General features: G+C 36.9%; 1 protein-coding gene across 1 annotated transcript; it reads right to left on the reverse strand.

Annotated features, from left to right (window-relative positions):
- Positions 1 to 900: 900 nt before the first annotated feature.
- On the reverse strand, positions 901 to 17,325 carry LOC308689456 (uncharacterized protein). The gene is made up of 5 exons (XM_081363166.1): positions 17,241 to 17,325; positions 2,295 to 3,614; positions 1,868 to 2,004; positions 1,633 to 1,748; positions 901 to 1,455 (listed from the first exon to the last, which is right to left on the reverse strand). The coding sequence occupies exons 2-5, from the start codon at positions 3,601 to 3,603 to the stop codon at positions 1,329 to 1,331; spliced, it is 1,689 nt and encodes a 562-aa protein (XP_081219292.1). The 5' UTR covers positions 3,604 to 3,614; positions 17,241 to 17,325; the 3' UTR covers positions 901 to 1,328.
- Positions 17,326 to 19,473: the final 2,148 nt, after the last annotated feature.

Below are 19,473 nucleotides of genomic sequence, written 5' to 3' on the forward strand. Positions count from 1 at the left end.
TCAGTCAGCTTTGTTGAGATCTTTGAGCTTGAAGTTTCAAGATTCAGTCTGGGACTCAGTCAGCTTTGTTGAGATCTTTGAGCTTGAAGTTTTCAATCTGGATTCAGAAGATTCAGTCTTTGAGATCTTTTTGGAGCTTGAAGTTTTTCAATCTGGAGGAAGCTGGAAAGATTCAGTCTAGCAATCTTTGTCAGATCTTTTGTTGAGCTTGAAGTTTCAAGGTTCCGTCTGGAAAGTTCATTCTTTGTTGAGTTTCAGTTTCTCCATCCGGGTCACGGCACCATCTGTTGTAAAGTTTTTCTTCTTCAAAGCAGAGACCAGGAGACGTTGGGATAAGCAGAAGTGATTTATTTGGATCTTCGCTGTATGTCGTCTGTAGTGTTCTTCCAAGTCTGTCTGAGTTCTATACAGTATAGTTTTTATACATTTACAAGGAGGTGGGACTTTTGGAGGTGGAGACAAGTCAAACAAAGCAGAGGGATGATTCTTGATTCAATCAAGAATAAGCATAACACTATCATTCAAATGATCCAATCAGCCTGATAGCATCACCCATACCTTCACATGATAATAGTTTAACTTGGAGTCATGTCACTGTTCAGGAGGTGTACACAGATACAAAGGTTAATGTCCGATGACTGGATTGCTTGACTTAATCTTCTTTGAACTGTCAACTCACATGAACATAAATTAAACTGTCATCATCTATGCCTCACATGAACATAAATTAAACATATTCTTAAATTTGTATCCTTCACTACCCATGGACCATCATCAAGTAAATAGTTGCATCATACGCATTTCATTCTCTCGATTTAAACACATGTACAATGTCAACAACAAAATATTTAACCCACAACCATTATTTTGGCCTGTAACACTGACGCAGACATCCAATGTGAATTTAGTAACATTCATTGAAGCATTTATTTGTCATTGAAATTAGCACACTGTCAAATTTTACATCATGATGGCAGCAAGGCAAAGTTCATAGTAACTGTGCAGAGAACATTGGATTTTACTTCAAATGTACATAACATCCTGCAGGTGGAAATGTACTCCACTTGCTCACTCATGAAATTTTAATGTCTAATACTTTAATCCTTAAAAGATCCCACTGCAAAACAACTGAATAAAATTATGAACAACAACCATATGCGTTTGTACCACTTGCATAAATGTTTTGCGAGAGTTGGCTACTCCTTTCCATCTGTGTGTGTAGGTTCAGTCTGTCTTTCGAAAGATGAATACAGCACTTCCACCAATCCAAAGGTTAAAAATTAACTAGAGAACTTAAGCACTAAAGAGTGAATCACGGTGAAGAGTCTTCAGAGACATGGTTGTGGAACCAGAGCATAGAAACTTCCATCTCTAGTACCTCCATTCCTGGGAATATGGCACATAAAGCCATTTCGCGTGTTGAAAAGCTTCCCTACAAGCCCATCACTCTTTACACTATTGGGTGACAAAGAGCACATTAGAACACCAGCACAGACGTGCACAACGTGACAATTATTGTAATCTCAATAAGATGTGCCATTTCTGAGATGGATTCAATTCTTTTTCAGTTATCATAAAGATTTACTTTTCTTCAGGATGAGTATTATGAATTGCATTTGTATTGGCACTAACCTACACACAAAGTATTTGACTCCTGGAAACCTCTTTGATTCATCATACGAGACCATGTTCCCTTGTGCCCCATCCACCCATTTCCAACCACGTTCTCCACACGGATCAACCAGAACCTGCAGATTATTAATACAGTAATTTCTGAAGAAATAGGAGAGGTGTCTTTTAACTGTCCTACATGTAATTGTTATCCATAGTGTTTTAAATATAAATATAATGTGCTGCACTGAGTTACCTCATATCTACTGGCCTGATTACTTTTCCCATCATATTCAAAGTTGCAGCTTTGAGAATTTACATATCCACTGTGCCACCCACCGTCTGGTCCGATCGCTTTGCACACTGCAAACTGGGTTATAGAACGAACAGCATCTGTAAAAAACAAGGATTTATGGGTGAATCAAATTTTTTTGTAGCTTGAAGATATAAGGCTGTTGTCTTAGATGAGCAAAGAGATGAAGTGCACAACAACTTTAGTTTTCCGTGCTTATCAGTCCATTGCATTGTAATTCCATTATATAATTTTATAATTCCATTACATGGGATCAAATACAGAATTGAACTGTAAGAAGAAGCTCAGTCATAAAAATCTTCAAGCACATTCAGATTAAGAATCAGCCTAATCTAATGTGAGTGTATGTAGAGTAAAAGAGTTTTCATACTGCTGGGCACATCACTGGTCTGAACCCACTGGAGGTCCTGACTCTTGCAGCCGCTGTATGGGTCTCCTTTCCATGGGCTCTCACAGGTGCAGCTACTGCCGTGATTGGAGGAGGACGAGCATTTGGCGTTCACTCCACAGGGTTTGACCTGACATGTGTCACGACATGTGCCAAAGGCTCCAGTGCAGACCTCATTGTCCTTACAAACGCTGTTTTGTGTGCAGTTGTTACACTGGTGTGGTATGAAGGAAGGACAGGGCGGTTGTGAGCATTTGTACTCAGATGGCTCAGGGTGTGTGGCGGAGCCCCAGCCAGATGAACATGTGGCCTTGCAGACAGTGGCTCCACCTTCAGATCTGCACTCGACTCTCCCGTTCACCTGCTCCTCGTAGCACACAGGTGAGGCACTCCACTGTCCTCCAGAGCACACCACGATCTCTGGGAAGGGCTTGTATGATCCACCACATTTCAGTTTCACCTGCTGCTGTGCTGTGCTGTGGTAGAGCTTCTCGCAGTGGCTGTTCTGAAGATCCCCAGCCTTTAAAGGGCCACATCCATTTTTATTGAAGTGTCTCCACTGCTGTGAGACATAATCCTGAAAAAACTTCTCGAGTAAATCAATGTTCTCTGATTTTCCAGTGACCAGTTGATATTTCGACCAAGCTAAAACAGCTTCCTTTTCAAGAGCAAACATGTAGCGCACAAAATAATCAATCTGATCACTGTAGTATTTTGTGCACTCTACTGGCTCACCAGACTGACTTTGTGAGACCAGTGACTTGCGAAAAATATCCAGAATGTTGTGTTTGTCTCCAAATCCAGTGCCCATCATCATGTGGTGAAAGTCTGTGAGATAAAGTTGAAAAGAGCTTCCCCCTGTGAACTCAGCTCCAACTTCAGAAACATAGTGGCGTTGAGTTATTGTACCGTTTTTAAGTTGTGTATGCAGTGTGCTGATGTTTCGAAACTTCTCAGTCACATTGCTGTATTTCACAAAGATTTGTGTCCACTGGATGTCATGTCGAACAGACTCAACTATTTCTTTAGTGAAGTCCTTCAGCTCCTTCACACTGAAATAAATTGCTGTCAGATCAGGGACTGGTTTATAGACCATAACATTGATTTTATCTTCAAGATCTGTATAGTGAATAATACATGCTGGACCGCGGAACATCTTATGACACTCGCAGAACACTTGTGTGGTGTCCTGGATGGGTTTACAGTCTCCTTGCTTACAATTCACATCTGAGCCGAAACAGCTGTATTGAAGCAGATAAAGGACAGTGAGGAAAATCTTGACAGTAGCCATGACAGCTTAACCTGTTTAAAAATGAAAGCATTAAAAGTATTATTAGAAGTATTGAATATGTGGCCTAGTGTCACTTGATTCACAATCTGCTTATAATGTCACACACTGTCTGTTCTTTGCTGTTAAAGTTAAAGTTGCACTAAAGATTTATTTTATTGAACCAGTGCATTACAAAATATGTTCTTAATTTACTGCAAAACAGACATAAATCATTATCATCATAACACGTATAACACATTATGTACTAGACAGAGGTGGAAAAAGTAATAAAATATTCTACTCAAGTAAAAGTACTATTACTACAATTTTTTTTTACTTAAGTACAAGTAAAAGTACCGGTCGAAAAATCTACTCAAGTAAAAGTAAAAAGTAGCTCATTTAAAATTGACTCAGAGTAAAAGTTACTGAGTTACTTTTTTAACAGCGGGGGTGGGATTTTTTGGAAACATTTGTTTGTTTTGTTTACTAAAATTTCAATAAAACATGTCTAATCAACTAATTTCAATAATTGATTATGAATTAGATTACAGGAGTAACTACTCCTGTAATCTAATTCATAATCAATTATTTAAAATGAAACTAGCCCATGATTTACTCACCCTCAAGCCATGTATATGACATTCTTCTTTCAGATGAATACAATCAGAGTTATATTAAGTCAAGTCACCTTTATTTATACAGCGCTTTAACAATACAGATTGTTTCAAAGCAGCTTTACGGTGATAAAAGGAAATTAAAGTAGCAGAGATTGTTTTGATTTTACAGCAGCTCTAGAATAAAGTTATTGACCAGCTAAAGTTAGTTTTTGATTCATTCATTTTTGATTGATTCACTTCCGTTGCAAAGATCATTAGTTATTAACTTAGGGGCCGCTAACAGGACACCGCTTTAACAGAAAACAGAAAACTCTAATGTGTTCTGGCCGTTCATTTGCACGACAACAGTGTTTGGAGCTCAAGAATGTAAACCTTGAAATAGGTTCCAAGGTGCAAGCTTTGAAATTTTTTGAAAAACACTATCATCTCTGTGTAAACTTCAAAAACGTGAATCTGTGAAAACGCTGACGACGTGCACATGCGTATTACATGTTTAATCTATAGGTAGGCTATGTGCATTTGAATGTGTGCATGCGAGTAGTCTTTCTTTACAAATTGACCTCACCAAATTACTTGTCTGGCCTGCATAATACAAAACAAAAATGTCGCTTCCGTGTATCCATGCGAACTGGAATCATTTAGATAATGTTTTATCTGTACAGAGGTGAAGGAAGCCTCTGATATTAATAAACACCCTGACTAGCTTGATAATGGCTGTGGATTGCAACCATCAGTTTGAAGCTCGTAAAAGTGCATGTCTCCATCATAAAAGTGCATCTATCCATCCATCCATCATAAAAGTGCTCCACACGGCAACGGGGGGTTAATAAAGGCCTTCTGAAACAAAACGTTGAGTTTGTGAAGAAAGATATTCATATTTAAAACTTTTCTAAAGTAAAATAACTAGCTTCCGGCCAAACGAACATATGGATTCGACTTAAATCTAAAGCGCAACTTATGCGAGTAATGCGACATACTGCTGATATTTACGCTACGCCAGGACGCACTACACTACTTCTGATATCATGAGTTGCATAAGTTGCGTTTTAGGTGTAAGTAGACTGCGTATGGCGTACTTTTTTGAGATTTAAACTAGGGCTGTGTTGAAAAAAATCGATTCACCAATTCTGAAATCGATTTTCATATTAATTTCTAAGGATCGATCCATAACTCAGAGGATCGATTTAATAATAGGATTACATTTTCCCCGTGAACTTTAACTTGCCGCGTCATTGAATTCACGCATGCGCGCGAGGTGGAAGGACATTAAATGGCGGTCAGTAACGTTAAGCAAACGGTTGCTTTGAAAACTCCAGAAACGCTCAAAGCTGCGATGTGGCACCATGTCGGGTTCAGAAGCAATGCAGAGAACGAGCTTGACGAAAGCAAAGCAATTTGCAAAGGCTGCCCCGGCCGCGCGCGCTCACCTTCACCGCCTTCAAACAACACGAATGTCTAGCTCTCTCTCCCTCGCGCATATTAATCAAAATAAATTGACACGATGGTGTCGAAAAAAAAAAACTATCCAGTGATGAAATGTTTTCCGTGTTGTCAAATCTTGTGCGGTATCCTAAACTGCCAAGATAATTACCATAGATATAATTACACAACGCGTGTCGTACACGTTCGATTCGCGAATTAATGATTCATTTGAACCGATACAATTTAATGAATGGTTTAAACAACTGATCTGTCCAACACTGCACTGAATTGGTCTGAATTGGTGTATAAAAAATCTGTAACACTTTACAATAATGTTCTATTTATTAAACTATTTAACTACATTAGTTAACATTTACTATTACTAAACTGCACTTCTACAACATTGTTAATTTCAACATTTAGGCTATAGCCTTCATTGTTGAAATCAAAAGTTGTACAGTATTTGTTAACATAGTTAATGCACTGTGAAGTAACATTACCAAACAATGAACAGCTGTTTTTATAAACTAAGATAAACAAAGATTAATAAATACAGTAACAAAAGTATTGCTCATGGTAAGTTCATGTTAGTTAACATGTTAACAATTCAAACCATATCCTAAAGTTACAAACAAATAATGTACTCTAATTTAAATAATACTCTGATGTTTAAATCATTTAAAATGAGAATGTAAGTGTGCTCACCCCATTTTTGTTTGTAATAAAAAATCAGATTAGATTTCATATCGCAATATATATCGCAGAAAAATAAAATATCGCAATGTCATTTTTTCCCAATATCGTGCAGCCCTAATTCTTAATGTCATTTTTAAAAATACATCAGGTTCGCGTCTAAATAATCGGTCTACTGCTGCTGATATACCTCTGCGTCCTCTGTCGTCTACACCAGTGCAAGTTTGTGAAAGCAGTTGTATCACTCTGGAAGGGGGATTGTTCTTTACAACCATCAATACTCCATTTATTTTCAGTTGAATGTCTATAATAATAGTATCAATATGTTGCATAACTACAGTCCTGTAATTCAGGTAACAGCTGGAAAAAAAATGCTTTTTTTCAAAAACACTTATCTAAATCCCGAAGATCGGATCAGATCGGATCTGATCGAATTGAATAATGATAATCGATTCAAGATCTTGAGAATCGGAATCGAATCGATGTTTGAAATTTGAATCGAAACCCAGCCCTACGTTAAACTGATGGTTGCAATCCACTGCCATTATAAAGCTCAGAATCATCAGAGTGTTTATTAATATAACTCCGATTGTATTCGTCTGAAAGAATAAAGTCATATAGCCTACACCTAGGATGGTTTCAGGGCTGATAAATCATGGAGTAATTTTCATTTTAATGTGAACTACTCATTTAACAACTTATTTTTTATCATTAATAATTTATTAAAATGTTCAAGAACAATAGACTTCTATGAAATGTATTTCATTCATAAAAATAATTTTTTCTTTTTATGATTTAAAACAAATATATTATCCAAATCGGTGGTAATCAAATAAAAAGTTTAACATATTTTTTTATCCTTTTATTTTTTGGCAAAGTGCTGCAAAACAGATTTACTCAATTAAACCACAGACAAAAAAATCCTTAAGTAATGTTTAAATAAATTGTAGTATTATTATTGTTGTTGTTAATATTATTATGAGAAGTACATTCTATTGTAGGCCCACAATAGTTATATATTTATGTCATCATTTCTTCTGACGTTAGTTAAACCAAACTTTTATTTTGATGGGTTGTAGTGAAGTCCTGTTTCAGAGTGTATTTGACAAGGTTTTTCTCAAATAAAATGATGAAAATGCTCACTAGGCGTTCTCTCAGAGCAGCTCTGGAGATGTTCATGTTTTCATGTCCTCGTATTGTTTGTGAGATGCTGAAAACACCATTAGTGCGTCGCGTACTTGAGTATGTAGTAGACTAAACGGCTCGTCTCATTCGCACTGATTCACACAGACACGCAGATTATACATTTATATAGCAGTCTCTTTTGCCTTAGTATATAGCCTACACACCATGTCGCAATTTGATGTATTGTACAGGTTTACTTTCATGTGTTTTACGTGACATCTGCGTACTGTAAATTCCATTTTCATGATAATGAAACTCCGGGATTCCCTCTGCATCACAGAAATCATTTGGCCTTAAATTATAAACGGGACATATAATAATCTGCACGGAGGGATGGTGTTCCTGAACATGTTCTATGTGTTTCCTCCTTTTGCAGCCAATTTGCGTCCACAATTTTTGCAAAATGAATATGCCCGAGCCTCGAGGACAACTACGCGTTCGTTTTTCTATATCCAAAGTATCCCCATACTTACCAGGGGTTCGCCTCACGTGTGTGTGTGTGTGTGTGTGTGAGTGTGTGTGTGTGTGTGTGTGTGTGTGTGTGTTGTGGTTTTTGCGCCGTGTCTGTTCTCCCGCCCTTCAATCAATCAATGCTGCAGTTTCTGGAACGCGATGTTTTACCCATAGTAGGCTATATTTCATTATTTTAATGTTTTTTTTTTTTTTTTTTTTTACTCAGTAACGGATATGATTTAAAAAGTAGCAATACACAAAAAAAGAGAGGGGGTTCAGCGAAAAATCGGCAGCTGGCAGCAGGAAGTTGCTGCCGTTGACAGCCGGAAGCCCTGCCATATTAGGAGGGACCTGCCATTTCGTGGCAGCCAATCAGTATCGTCCAACGTAGTAACAACCAATCACATTTACCTGGAAGTCAAGCAACAGCAGCTAATGGTGGCGCCGGCGAATCTTAATGGCCGCGGTATTTGGCTCGGTAAGTTCGTATATTATCAGATTAATAAATAATTGTTGCTCTGTACGTTGGAGTTTAACTTTATGTTAGAAACAGTGTATCTGTGACTACTTAAGTTGAATTGGTTAATTTAATCATTTGTGGAAACGCACCGTGTGCTCCTGGTTTGTGAGGGGCTATCATTAACTTCAAATACTAACTTACGTTGTCATTATCATTACATATTAGCGTTTGTTAACATGTTAACTTAATCTATTGATTAGAATAAAGCTCATGCTGATTTATTGGAATTGACAAGCTCAGCCTTGATGATACACGTGCAATGCTAACAAAACCTATCCCAAATGATCTAACTTATGTTTTAATACAAAACACCATTTTAATCAACATTACTTCACCATATTCTAAACTTCTGTTTTTTTGTAGTTTCACCAAGTTCACCACAGCCTGTCACAGATTGCTGGGGATGGACAAACGTGCCAGGAAGGAAACCCCATATTTCCAGTTGCAAAACCAACCAAACTCACTAGTATGTGTTCACATAATGAACATAATGTTCAAATGTATTATATCCTGTCTTGATCAAAGCAGGCAAAAGGCATTCTGTTTTTTATCTTTTTTTTTTTTAATACAAATTCTAGATTGTATCGAAAATTTGACATTTCAGTGTCTGTTTATTTTCTTAGTTTGATCATGTTTTGGATGGGACCCAATCACCAGATGAGACCAGAATATGAATATATATATATATATTCATATTCATATTCTGGTCTCATAGTTTGAGCCTTGCCTGTGAAACTGGGGGTGAAAGTTATATGGAAAAAGTGAACAGTTCCAGTATATTTTGAATATATATATATATAAAATAACTATATATATATATATTAGGGCTGTCAATCGATTACATTTTTTAATCGCGATTAATCGCATGATTGCCATGAGTTAACTCGCGATTAATCGCATTTAATCGCACATCTTTTGATTTGTTCTAAATGTACCTTAAATTAATACCTTTCAAGTTTGTAATACTCTAATCAACATGGGCATGGATAATTCGCCTTTGGCTAAGCCACACCCTAGAATGTAGATTGACCAATCACAGCGCAGCCAAGAACGAACTCCGACAGAGGTCCGACACTTGTTCACAGCGCTCCATTGACTTTAACGCAGGCGTCTCATATTTTTGGTCTCGGCAGGCTATTACCGTCGTAGTTTTATCAAAAATATGGTTAAACGTTGTGCCTGGGGCATTTGTAACACTGATACGCGTTTCCCAGAGAGGTTGGAGGGGGGTGTCCGTTTTTTTCCCTTCCCAAAACCGAAGTCAAATCCTGACAAGTGTCGTCTTTGGATTAAACTGTGTGTGTGGACGTCCTCACAGTCAGCTAAACCCCTCAAGAATCAACAAGCACACTTTTGTGTGCTCTAAGGTAAATTTTGCTTTTAACCTTACTGTGAAGTTATACTAGTTAGACAGTTTTATGCTGTTTGTTTTAGCTAACTTTGTTATTCAAGATACGTTGTTATTCAAGATAGGATAACGTTAACGTTATGTGTTTGTATCTTGAATAACAAAGTTAGCTAACATCCAGCCGCTAGTCAAAACATACAATCCTGACTTAACTTACGTGACTAAACTATCGCTAAGCTTGCTTGCTACTAGGACCTTGATTCTTCATTAATTAGGGTAGAGAACCGAAATCATAACCTAAAACTGTCTAACTAGTATAACTTCACAGTAAGGTTAAAAGCAAAATTTACCTTAGAGCACACAAAAGTGCGCTTGTTGATCCTTGAGGAGTTTAGCTGACTGTGAGAACGTCCACACACACAGTTTAATCCAAAGACGACACTTGTCAGGATTTGACTTCGGTTTTGGGAAGGGAAAAAAACGGACACCCCCGTCCAACCTCTCTGGGAAACGCGTATCAGTGTTAAATGCCCCAGGTACAACATTTAACCATATTTATGATAAAACTACGACGGTAATAGCCTGCCGAGACCAAAAATATGAGACGCCTGCTTTAAAGTGAATGGAGCGCTGTAAAAAAGTGTCGGACCTCTGTCGGAGTTCGTTCTTGGCTGCGCTGTGATTGGTAAGTCTACATTCTAGGGTGTGGCTTAGCCAAAGGCGAATTATAGATGCTTTATGCAAATGTGACCCGTCAAGGAAACCAAGGACACAAGTCGGCAGCACAACTTTCGAGCAAAATGAGAAAGAAGCGGGTTTTTTTCAAAATTGGTGATTTTCGTTTTTTTTAAGAATCTGTAAGTTGAGATCACGAAGAAGCCTCTCCATGTTTGAGATAGCAGTATTGGTATATTTAAAAGTGTACATTTTGTTGTTGAAATCGCCTTGTTTTTCGGAGATTCTAGCACGCAGTAGGGGGCGTGTCATTGTCGGTGTGTATTTCCATACTGAATTGCCGGCGTGGCTACTTATTATGCAAGGCTCGGGCCGGCTCTATCTGATTTCAAAATTCAATGAAGATGGACGCCAATAACATTACGATGTCCAGCAATCGATTTAAATAGTAGCTTACATGGGGTTAAAATGGGGTTTAATTTGTCGTTTAATGAGATGTAGCCTAATACATGTTGTCAGTGTGAACACATAGATCTGCCAATAGAGTCAACGTGCATATGAATGGTACAGTGGTAGAGCGTTCGCCAGCTGTGTCAGAAGTTGAGAGTTCGAATCCGCCCTTGAATAAGTTTTTTTTTTTTCTCGTATAGTTTTTTTTCTCTCTTCAAAACGATTATGTTCATCAGTGGTTGTATATCAAGCAGGGACATGCAAACGTTTGAATTATTTTGTTATTTCAACAGAACAAATAGAGAGTATTCGCAACGGATTGACACTATGTGATCTGATTCACAGAATTGTACTTTTTATGTGTATTTCTTTAAAATGAACATTATCTGTACTACTTTTGGAGGAACTGCGATTCCATTGTGTTTTTGTGTGTGTGTGTTGAATGCTCTGTGCAGGTCTTGTGATATGCAGCAGCTGACCCCAAGACGCCTTTCTACAACCTCCGAGGTCATCACCGGACCATCTTGGACTCGGATGACAATGTTCGACTTACCCTCCTATCTATCCATAAGTGTAGAATTGTTTTAACTTTGTTCTTTTGCCAATGAGAAGTATCCAACCTGTATGTACTGATGTCAATCATGCCCTTGGAAATGGTATAACTGGTGTGAGATTTTGTGTACAGTAGAGTCTCTGGCTTGCGACCCCGTGAGACTTTGACGCCTGGCTCTACCGATGAAACTATTCTTCAGTAAATTTTTACTTATTTGATTGAACCTCACGACTCCTGGTCTTCTTTCATCATATCTGGTCCTGGGTCTTTAAGCTGTTATTCCCTAACACTAGAAACATTGTTAATCATGTTAAACCATGCATTGTAAAACGTTTTCAAACTTTCTTTTTCAAGCCAACTTAGTTTTTTATGAACTTTAACATCTAATTCAGAATTGTTGTTCATTCCGGTTTCAGAGCAACAAATATCAAGCCTGTTTTCAAAGTTACAGCTGTTTTATAAAACAAAGACAAGAATGTATTGAAATACTACAAATGTAAAACTGAACTTAAATGATAGCAAAATATGATTTTTAAATAAAGGTCATTGAGAAATATTTTTTTTTTCTTCTTTTAGACATGACTTTCATTATTTGTTTAATGAATGTTTATGTACGTTTAATAAATATACAATATTATTATATAGGCATTCATTTATGTATATATTTCATTATTTGACAAACATGTACACAAATTATATTTATACACGTACAAGTTCATAATTTCAAGTGTAGCTTAATGTTTTTTTGTACTAGCCTATGTCTATGATCTTCGTTACTTAATTTATATTTGATAAACCTTTTTAAACCAATTACAAAATAATTACAAATTTAAGTAATTTATTTAAATAAGTACTAAAATTATATCTATACATTGATATAATAATTTATTTGCCTTGCTAAAAGCGGCATCCACCTCCAACTTCCGGTTATTGCTGCCAGCTGCCGATTTTTCGCTGAACCCCTACTGCAAAAAAAACTACTCAATTACAGTAACGCGAGTAAATGTAATTCGTTACTTTCCACCTCTGGTACTAGATAATATCTACATTTAATGTAATGCTTGCTTCCCTTGCTGAGTTTGCTTCCGCACAGTGTTTTTTCTTTCTTTACATAAATATCTTAATGGATCTGCTTATATTGTAATATTGCAGGAGAGGAGCAAATGAGATTTGAGCCAACTGTGCAGCATCTTCATTCAAGGAGTAATCCAAGGCAAAAACAGCATAGACTTACTCAAACAATACCAGACAATGAACTGAGAAAAACTAAGGGCCATAACACAAAGGTAAAAGAGAAACTAAACAAGACTCAGGTGAACATAATTGGTAACCATAGAAACAAACAAGAACAGACCAGACACCATGGAAACCAGGCAAACAGTGACTACAGAAGGAATGGGAAAACAGAAAGATCAAGATGGTCATCTAAGGGGCCCTGGGCACCGTCAAATATTACCGGTATGTTAGATCACGTTATAAACGCAGTCCTCACTTTCCGCAACCCGTTCGATCAAAATGTTGTTAAATCATGTCAAAAACAGTGTCTGTAGCTTCCTGCACAGATTTGACATCAGTGGGAAGACAGAGAAGCAGCTAAGCGGGAGTGCTAAAAGAAAATTAAAAAGAGAAAATTTAAATTAGTCGACAATTTGAAATATATTCCAAAAATAGCCATTTTTTTTTTACTTTAAATCAGTGCTCTCTGAGAAAAGGCGATGATAATACTGAAATCCCTCCTTCACCTGTGGCCGTGGAAACAGCTAATGTTAACGTTAGTGCTAGCAGTCAGGCTACCACCAGTGTTGAAGCTAGCAGTGAGACATGGAACAACAGCCATGAGCAAGAGTTTAAAGACTCTTTCTTGATGCAATTGCAACGTAAAGTTGATTCTGCACCTATATACAGGGATGATAATAAACCGGTTAACCATTAACCAATTTTAAGAATTTTAACCAATTAATAGCCTACTATTGTTTGCTGCACATATATTCCACAACAAATCCTTAAATTTAATGATATTCAGAACAGAACAAGAATAAAAAAATAACTATAAACAAGCCAAAACGAAATAATTTAAAGCGAAAGTGAAAGTAAGCAGCGTTGGGCTCAGTTATCTCTCTTATTACACTCAAAATGTTTCAACATTCGCCATGTATTTGGATGGTAAACTATTCTTTATTATTTCATGCACAAAAATGTGCTTGGAAACATCACAGTGGAGCGGTGCTTACGCTGAATGGTAAGAACTGTAAGGGAACAGTGGGAAGAGTTATTGACATATAGGGCCCTATCTTGCACCCAGCGCAATTGACTTTGTACACCGACGCATGTATCATTCCTATTTTGCACTCGCGCAAAGCGCGCTTTTCCCTCCACAGAAGCACGTCGCTAAACTAGGGAATGAACTTGCGCTCCCTGGGCGGTTCAGCGCAAAAAAGGAGGCGTGTTCCGCCGCAAACGTTCCTTCATGCTATTTTGCAGGTTTAGAAAACAATTGCGCAACTAACCAGGAAAAAATAGTTTAAAGTCAGTGGCGCGTTGCGCATGTTATTCATATGCTATTTTAAGGGCGCATGCTTGGCCATAATCAATGTAGCGTGTGCACAACGCGCATACACTTTGATTCTCTCATCTACACAGAAGCAGCAGTTTTCATTTTTGCAAATCATACATTATTATGATAGATAGATAGATAGATAATAGATAGACAATTTATTATAAAAGCATACATCTAGCTTACACATTTACCCAAATTATCATACGCCTGTTTAACCGAAGTTAATTTCGGTGGGTTTCTCCATTTCAATGTAACTTCTCTCCTTTATGGCCGTGACGAGAGCGTTGCTCTCCTTGGCTGTGAACCGCTCCTGGCGCGCGCCTGGCAAATCCGCCGTTACAATAGGAATCCGCTTTAGAAAAAGCGCGTCTGCTCTTAAAGGGAATGTGAGATGACGCTCTGATTGGTTTATTTCACGTTACGCCCAAACCACACCTATGAATAATGAAGCTACTTCAGACCAACCCATTTTAGATTTGCGCCTGGCGCAAGAGTCATTTATCCCGCCAGGAAAATAGCAACAGCGCCAACACCCGCCCACAAAGTTACTTGCGCTTTGCGCTTTGACACTTGTGTTTCAGATCGTTAAAATAGGGCCCATAGTCTGGAATGCCAGTGTGTTGTTAGACTCACCTTTTAAAGCAAAGATAGGCCATTAGGCCTAATAATTAAAAAGTCTGTGTGTTTATGAGTTCAGTCTTGAAAGGAGGCCAGTTGTAAGGCCCATTTGTTCAAATAAAATAATAAGAATATATAGTAGTGCATCAACATAAAATGTTGATATAGTTGATTGTGAAACAATAATCATGATATTGACTTTTGAACTACATGCAACAGTGTAGCCAATGGTTTACTTTTTACTCCATACACACTCATTGCTTGCTTCATGGCTGGTGATAATTTCACATTTTAGCATTTTAGAAATAATCTCTGGTTTTAAGTTAAGGCTTCCCTAGCTGTCTGCTTTATTTCACTGTTGCAGTCAAAAGATAATTGATTTAAGATTTAATTTTATTAATTTATTTGATTATTCAATTAGGACAACTTGACAACCTGAAAAGCACTCTTTATTATTAAATTATATTTATTGTATTATATATTTTTTTTATCATTTGATTATTTGTTCTCATTTTATTACTGACTGATTACTTGTCTTTAGTAACAATTGAAATTTATATTAGTTAGGCTAAGTTTTAGCTCTGATATCAAAATTGGAATTGAGAATTATGAAATTTCAGAATTTCTAAAATTAAAATACAAAATTTCTAAAATCTCAAATTTGATGTCATAAGCCCTATTCGAACAGGACTAGTTTTCTAAACATTTAAAGGGTTAGTTCACCCAAAAATGAAAATTCTGTCAGTAATTACTCACCCTCATGTTGTTCCAACCGCGTAAGACCTTTGTTCATCTTCGGAACACAAATTAAGATATTTTTGATTAAATCTGAGATCTGCGCAGCAAGACCTCCAGACGCGCGTAAACGCGTCTTAACATTGAAATCACTCGCGCCAGCTCTATTCGCGTTTGGTGTGAACGCAGCTTTTGGCGTCGAAGATATCGTCATCTCCATTGTTTTCTGCAAACTTCAGAAGAAAAATGCAAAAAAAATAGCTGTAACTCACGCAGCTGACGACGGCATCTTGGAAGTTTGTGATAAACATTGGCGCATCTCCTGTGACGTAGGCGCTAGCGTCGATAATGACATGTAACGTGTAGTAGTGGTGTCCCATTTCTTAGGGGAATATTTTCACCCCTACGCCTTGACACTCTGTTTCAAGGGGCAAGGGTAAGGGGTAGGCGAAGGGCTAGGGGTAGGCGAAGGGGTATGAAATAGAATTGGGATTGGGCCTTAATAAAAAATATCTAATTTGTGTTCTGAAGATGAACGAAGGTCTTACGGGGTTGGAACAACATGAGGGTGAGTAATTACTGACAGAATTTTCATTTTAGGGTGAACTAACCCTTTCTATAATAAAAATAATAATTCTTATTACTGGAGGTCTCTGATTTCATTTACAGATTAAGACGGGACTAACATCTCCGTGTTTATTACAGAGGTGGATGTTTGTTTTCTAGATGTGGCCATTACAGAAGGTCATCCAAGACGTATAAGTCTTAAGATATTTATTGATATAATTATAATTTATTCTAAAAACCCTATTTAAGTAAACTTCACGAGTTTATAGAAGTGGCTATATTCATAATAAACCCACATGAGTGAGCTGAAAAATCTTGACAAGCATCTTACTCTTAATACACTGATATTAAAATGGGTATTTTTTGCAGTTTCTTTGATTTGACTATTTATTAATTTTATAATTTATTTTTTTAGCCGGATACAGTCCATATTGAAAATAAAAGCATGCCAAAGATTGGAGCGCAAATGGTAGCTCAGGTATATGGAAGGCATTTTCTGCCAAATTGAAATAAATAAATTAAATGATTAAAATTCAAATTAAAACCAGATTAACGATTTCATTACAGAAAACTGTACACAAAATATGTGACAAAATTGAGAATGAAATTAAATGCTTTCATTTTCACGGTGACAGTGCATCATCCCTGTCAAATTGAAAATTAAAATGCAATTGGCATTTCATTTTCAAATAACTTAACACGAGGAAAAGCATTAGGATAAAACAACATCAGCAATCAGAGACATTTGCATTTTTAAAATCTTGTTAAAAAAAACTTGCCCAGGAATTTTTACAGAGATTGTGTGAGAAAAACTCTGACTTGGCAGATTCAGACGGGATTAAAATCACAAAGTACGTATGTGAAACAAGATTTTCTTTAACATCCCCCTGGAAAACTAGGACTATAACCTTATTTCTGAGGTTTGCATGGGTCAAACACAATTCCAATAACCATTTTGATTGATTTATTACTTTTTTTGTGGTGGGGGGCCATTGAAAATTTTGGCAGTGCAAGTAAAAATGTGAACCATTGGCACAAACGGGCCAGTAAAAATTAATCCTTAACATTAAGCCTTGCAAATATTTAGATGTCTATAAAATAAAATATACTCAAATTTTGTCACAGGATCAAATGTAAAAACAATGACTACTAGACCACTAACTACCAGATTGCTGCAACATACATGTTACTGAAAAGCTTTGAGCAATTGATCATTTTAGGAAAAAGGAATGATGTTGAGATACAAGAGAAAAACAATAACTTACCAGAAAACACGATCATACAGGTACAAAACCAGACAAAGACCAGAACTAACACTGGACTATTTATACTAAAGATAATGAATCACATGACAATAAAAAGAGGAAGATGAGGTTTAAAAAAAGTGACAAAGCTTGATAATAGAGTTTGTGGAAACATGAAACGGACACAATGACCTCTAGTGCTCATTTGTATTTCATGGCAGTTATTAAAATTCTAACTTCAACTTGCATATTTCTTAGTCTTTGACAGATAACACCATCACCCATGGCTGCTGATTTCTGGGACAAGATTTGAGGTGTCAGAACATTTAATAAAGCTTTGAATTTTGCTCCACTTGGCCTTTCTTAACAATGATTGTGAACAAACCATAGCTCTAACAAATACTAAAACAATGCGTCTACACCAGACACTGTCGGTGCGACGCGACAAATACCTGATAGTAAACTGATGCCCCGTTCTATTTCGATTGCAGCGCTCTGTCACAAAGGACAAATGGGTTTGCAACGTTTGCTTTATCCACGTCCAGTAGACGGTCTCTGTTGTGGCGTTAAGAAAATATGACGAGTCATATCCCGCCCTCAGATTCACCAGTACTACACTGGGTAATGAAGAGAGAACCACACACACACAGTGCTGCCTGCCTCAAAATATTAGCTTCTGACAATATGAAGTGAAAAAGTTAAAGGTCCCATAAAGGAATGTTTCCTGGGGTGCCCTTATAATGTTAGTATGTTTTTTAGATCAAAAGTTGTTATAATTTAGAAATAAAAGGCATATTTCCTAGCCTGATTTTAGCCTTTGATTTGAACGCTCTGTTTGAAGGGGCGTGTCTGCTGTGAGACTTCAATGTAAACGCCCTCTGCTGTGATTGGCTGACATGCTTGCATATGAAATATATGGCATTACATGTGGAACTATCTGGAAAACTTTTACTATTACAGCTATTATACGTTTTTACTATTACAGCTATCGGGATTAACGAATCGTGAGAAGTTTAAGTATTTAGATCTATTCCCATCACATAAAAGGTTGCAGTGATGAGCATTGAGCAGATGACAGTCTGTTGATCGCGTGAAAAAAGATCTTATCATTGCAACGCAGTTTCTGCACTCTCACTAATGATTTCACCAATGCAAACATGAGGTATATAAATACAGTAAGAGCTTCGTTGTGCAGTGTAACAGCATCATTGATTTCATAAGTTTTGGCAAGTGTCCGTGATTGACAGCTTGGGCGATTGGAAAGGGATTGTTCTTTGATCACTTTCATACTAATCACAGTTTAAGTAAGATTATTTTCATCCTACTAAGAGAAACGATGTGAAGTTGATCGCTACTTCCATAGTAAATCACAACTTACCGCTCGCTGGAATATAGTTGAAATTGCGCCCTTCATCAGTATGAAACGCTGAGAGAAGCCTGCTTGATATTATCCCAGGTTAGAAAAACAGTCCGTGGTGAAATGGACAGAGCAAACTAACAACTTCGAATTAAACTTTTGTGGTATCCGACTATAGATAAACATCAACACGCCTATTGACATTTCGCCATCAATACTCCTGTATTCCTGTGGGCGGAGGTTAGTCAAAAAACGGTTTTAATGACGTCATTAAAGAAAGAAGTAGAGGGATGTAGTCCAAATCCAGCCGTTCGATGTAGTCAACTTCTGTTAAATAAAATATCTCGCTTGGCATTGAACTTTGAGCTTTATAATTTTACAGATATTATTTATACTCTAACAACAACATTACACACTAACTAAAGTTTGAAAAATGGGATCACAATGAATGGGACCTTTAAGAGAGCAAGTAGTATTGTATTAATTATTTCAAATAAATCCTATAGAAATTTGCAAATCAAGGTCATGACTGAGAGTAGCTTTATGTGGCTGCATAAGTATTTCTCAAAGAATCCTCAAAAAAAGTTGCATTGATAATAATAATCATAAATGTTTCTTGAGCAGCGAATCAGCATACTAGAATGATTTCTGGAGGATCATGTGACACTGAAGACTGGAGTAATGATGCTGAAGATGACGAGACTCTGCATCATCAACTTCATCTTTGCCGCAAACACTGACTTGGAAAACAATAGTTTATAAATAAATAATTAAAATGTCTCCTTGCTGTTTTTTCAGACACAATCATAACTTTTGTTCTAATGTTAACTTTTAAATATGGATAAAAAAAAAGCACACATCTGGTTTAACATCAAATTACACATTTTTTAGGAAGTA

This window comes from Scardinius erythrophthalmus (genome assembly GCF_964197995.2).
Source record: "Scardinius erythrophthalmus genome assembly, chromosome: 4".
NCBI classification, from domain to species: Eukaryota; Metazoa; Chordata; class Actinopteri; order Cypriniformes; family Leuciscidae; genus Scardinius; species Scardinius erythrophthalmus.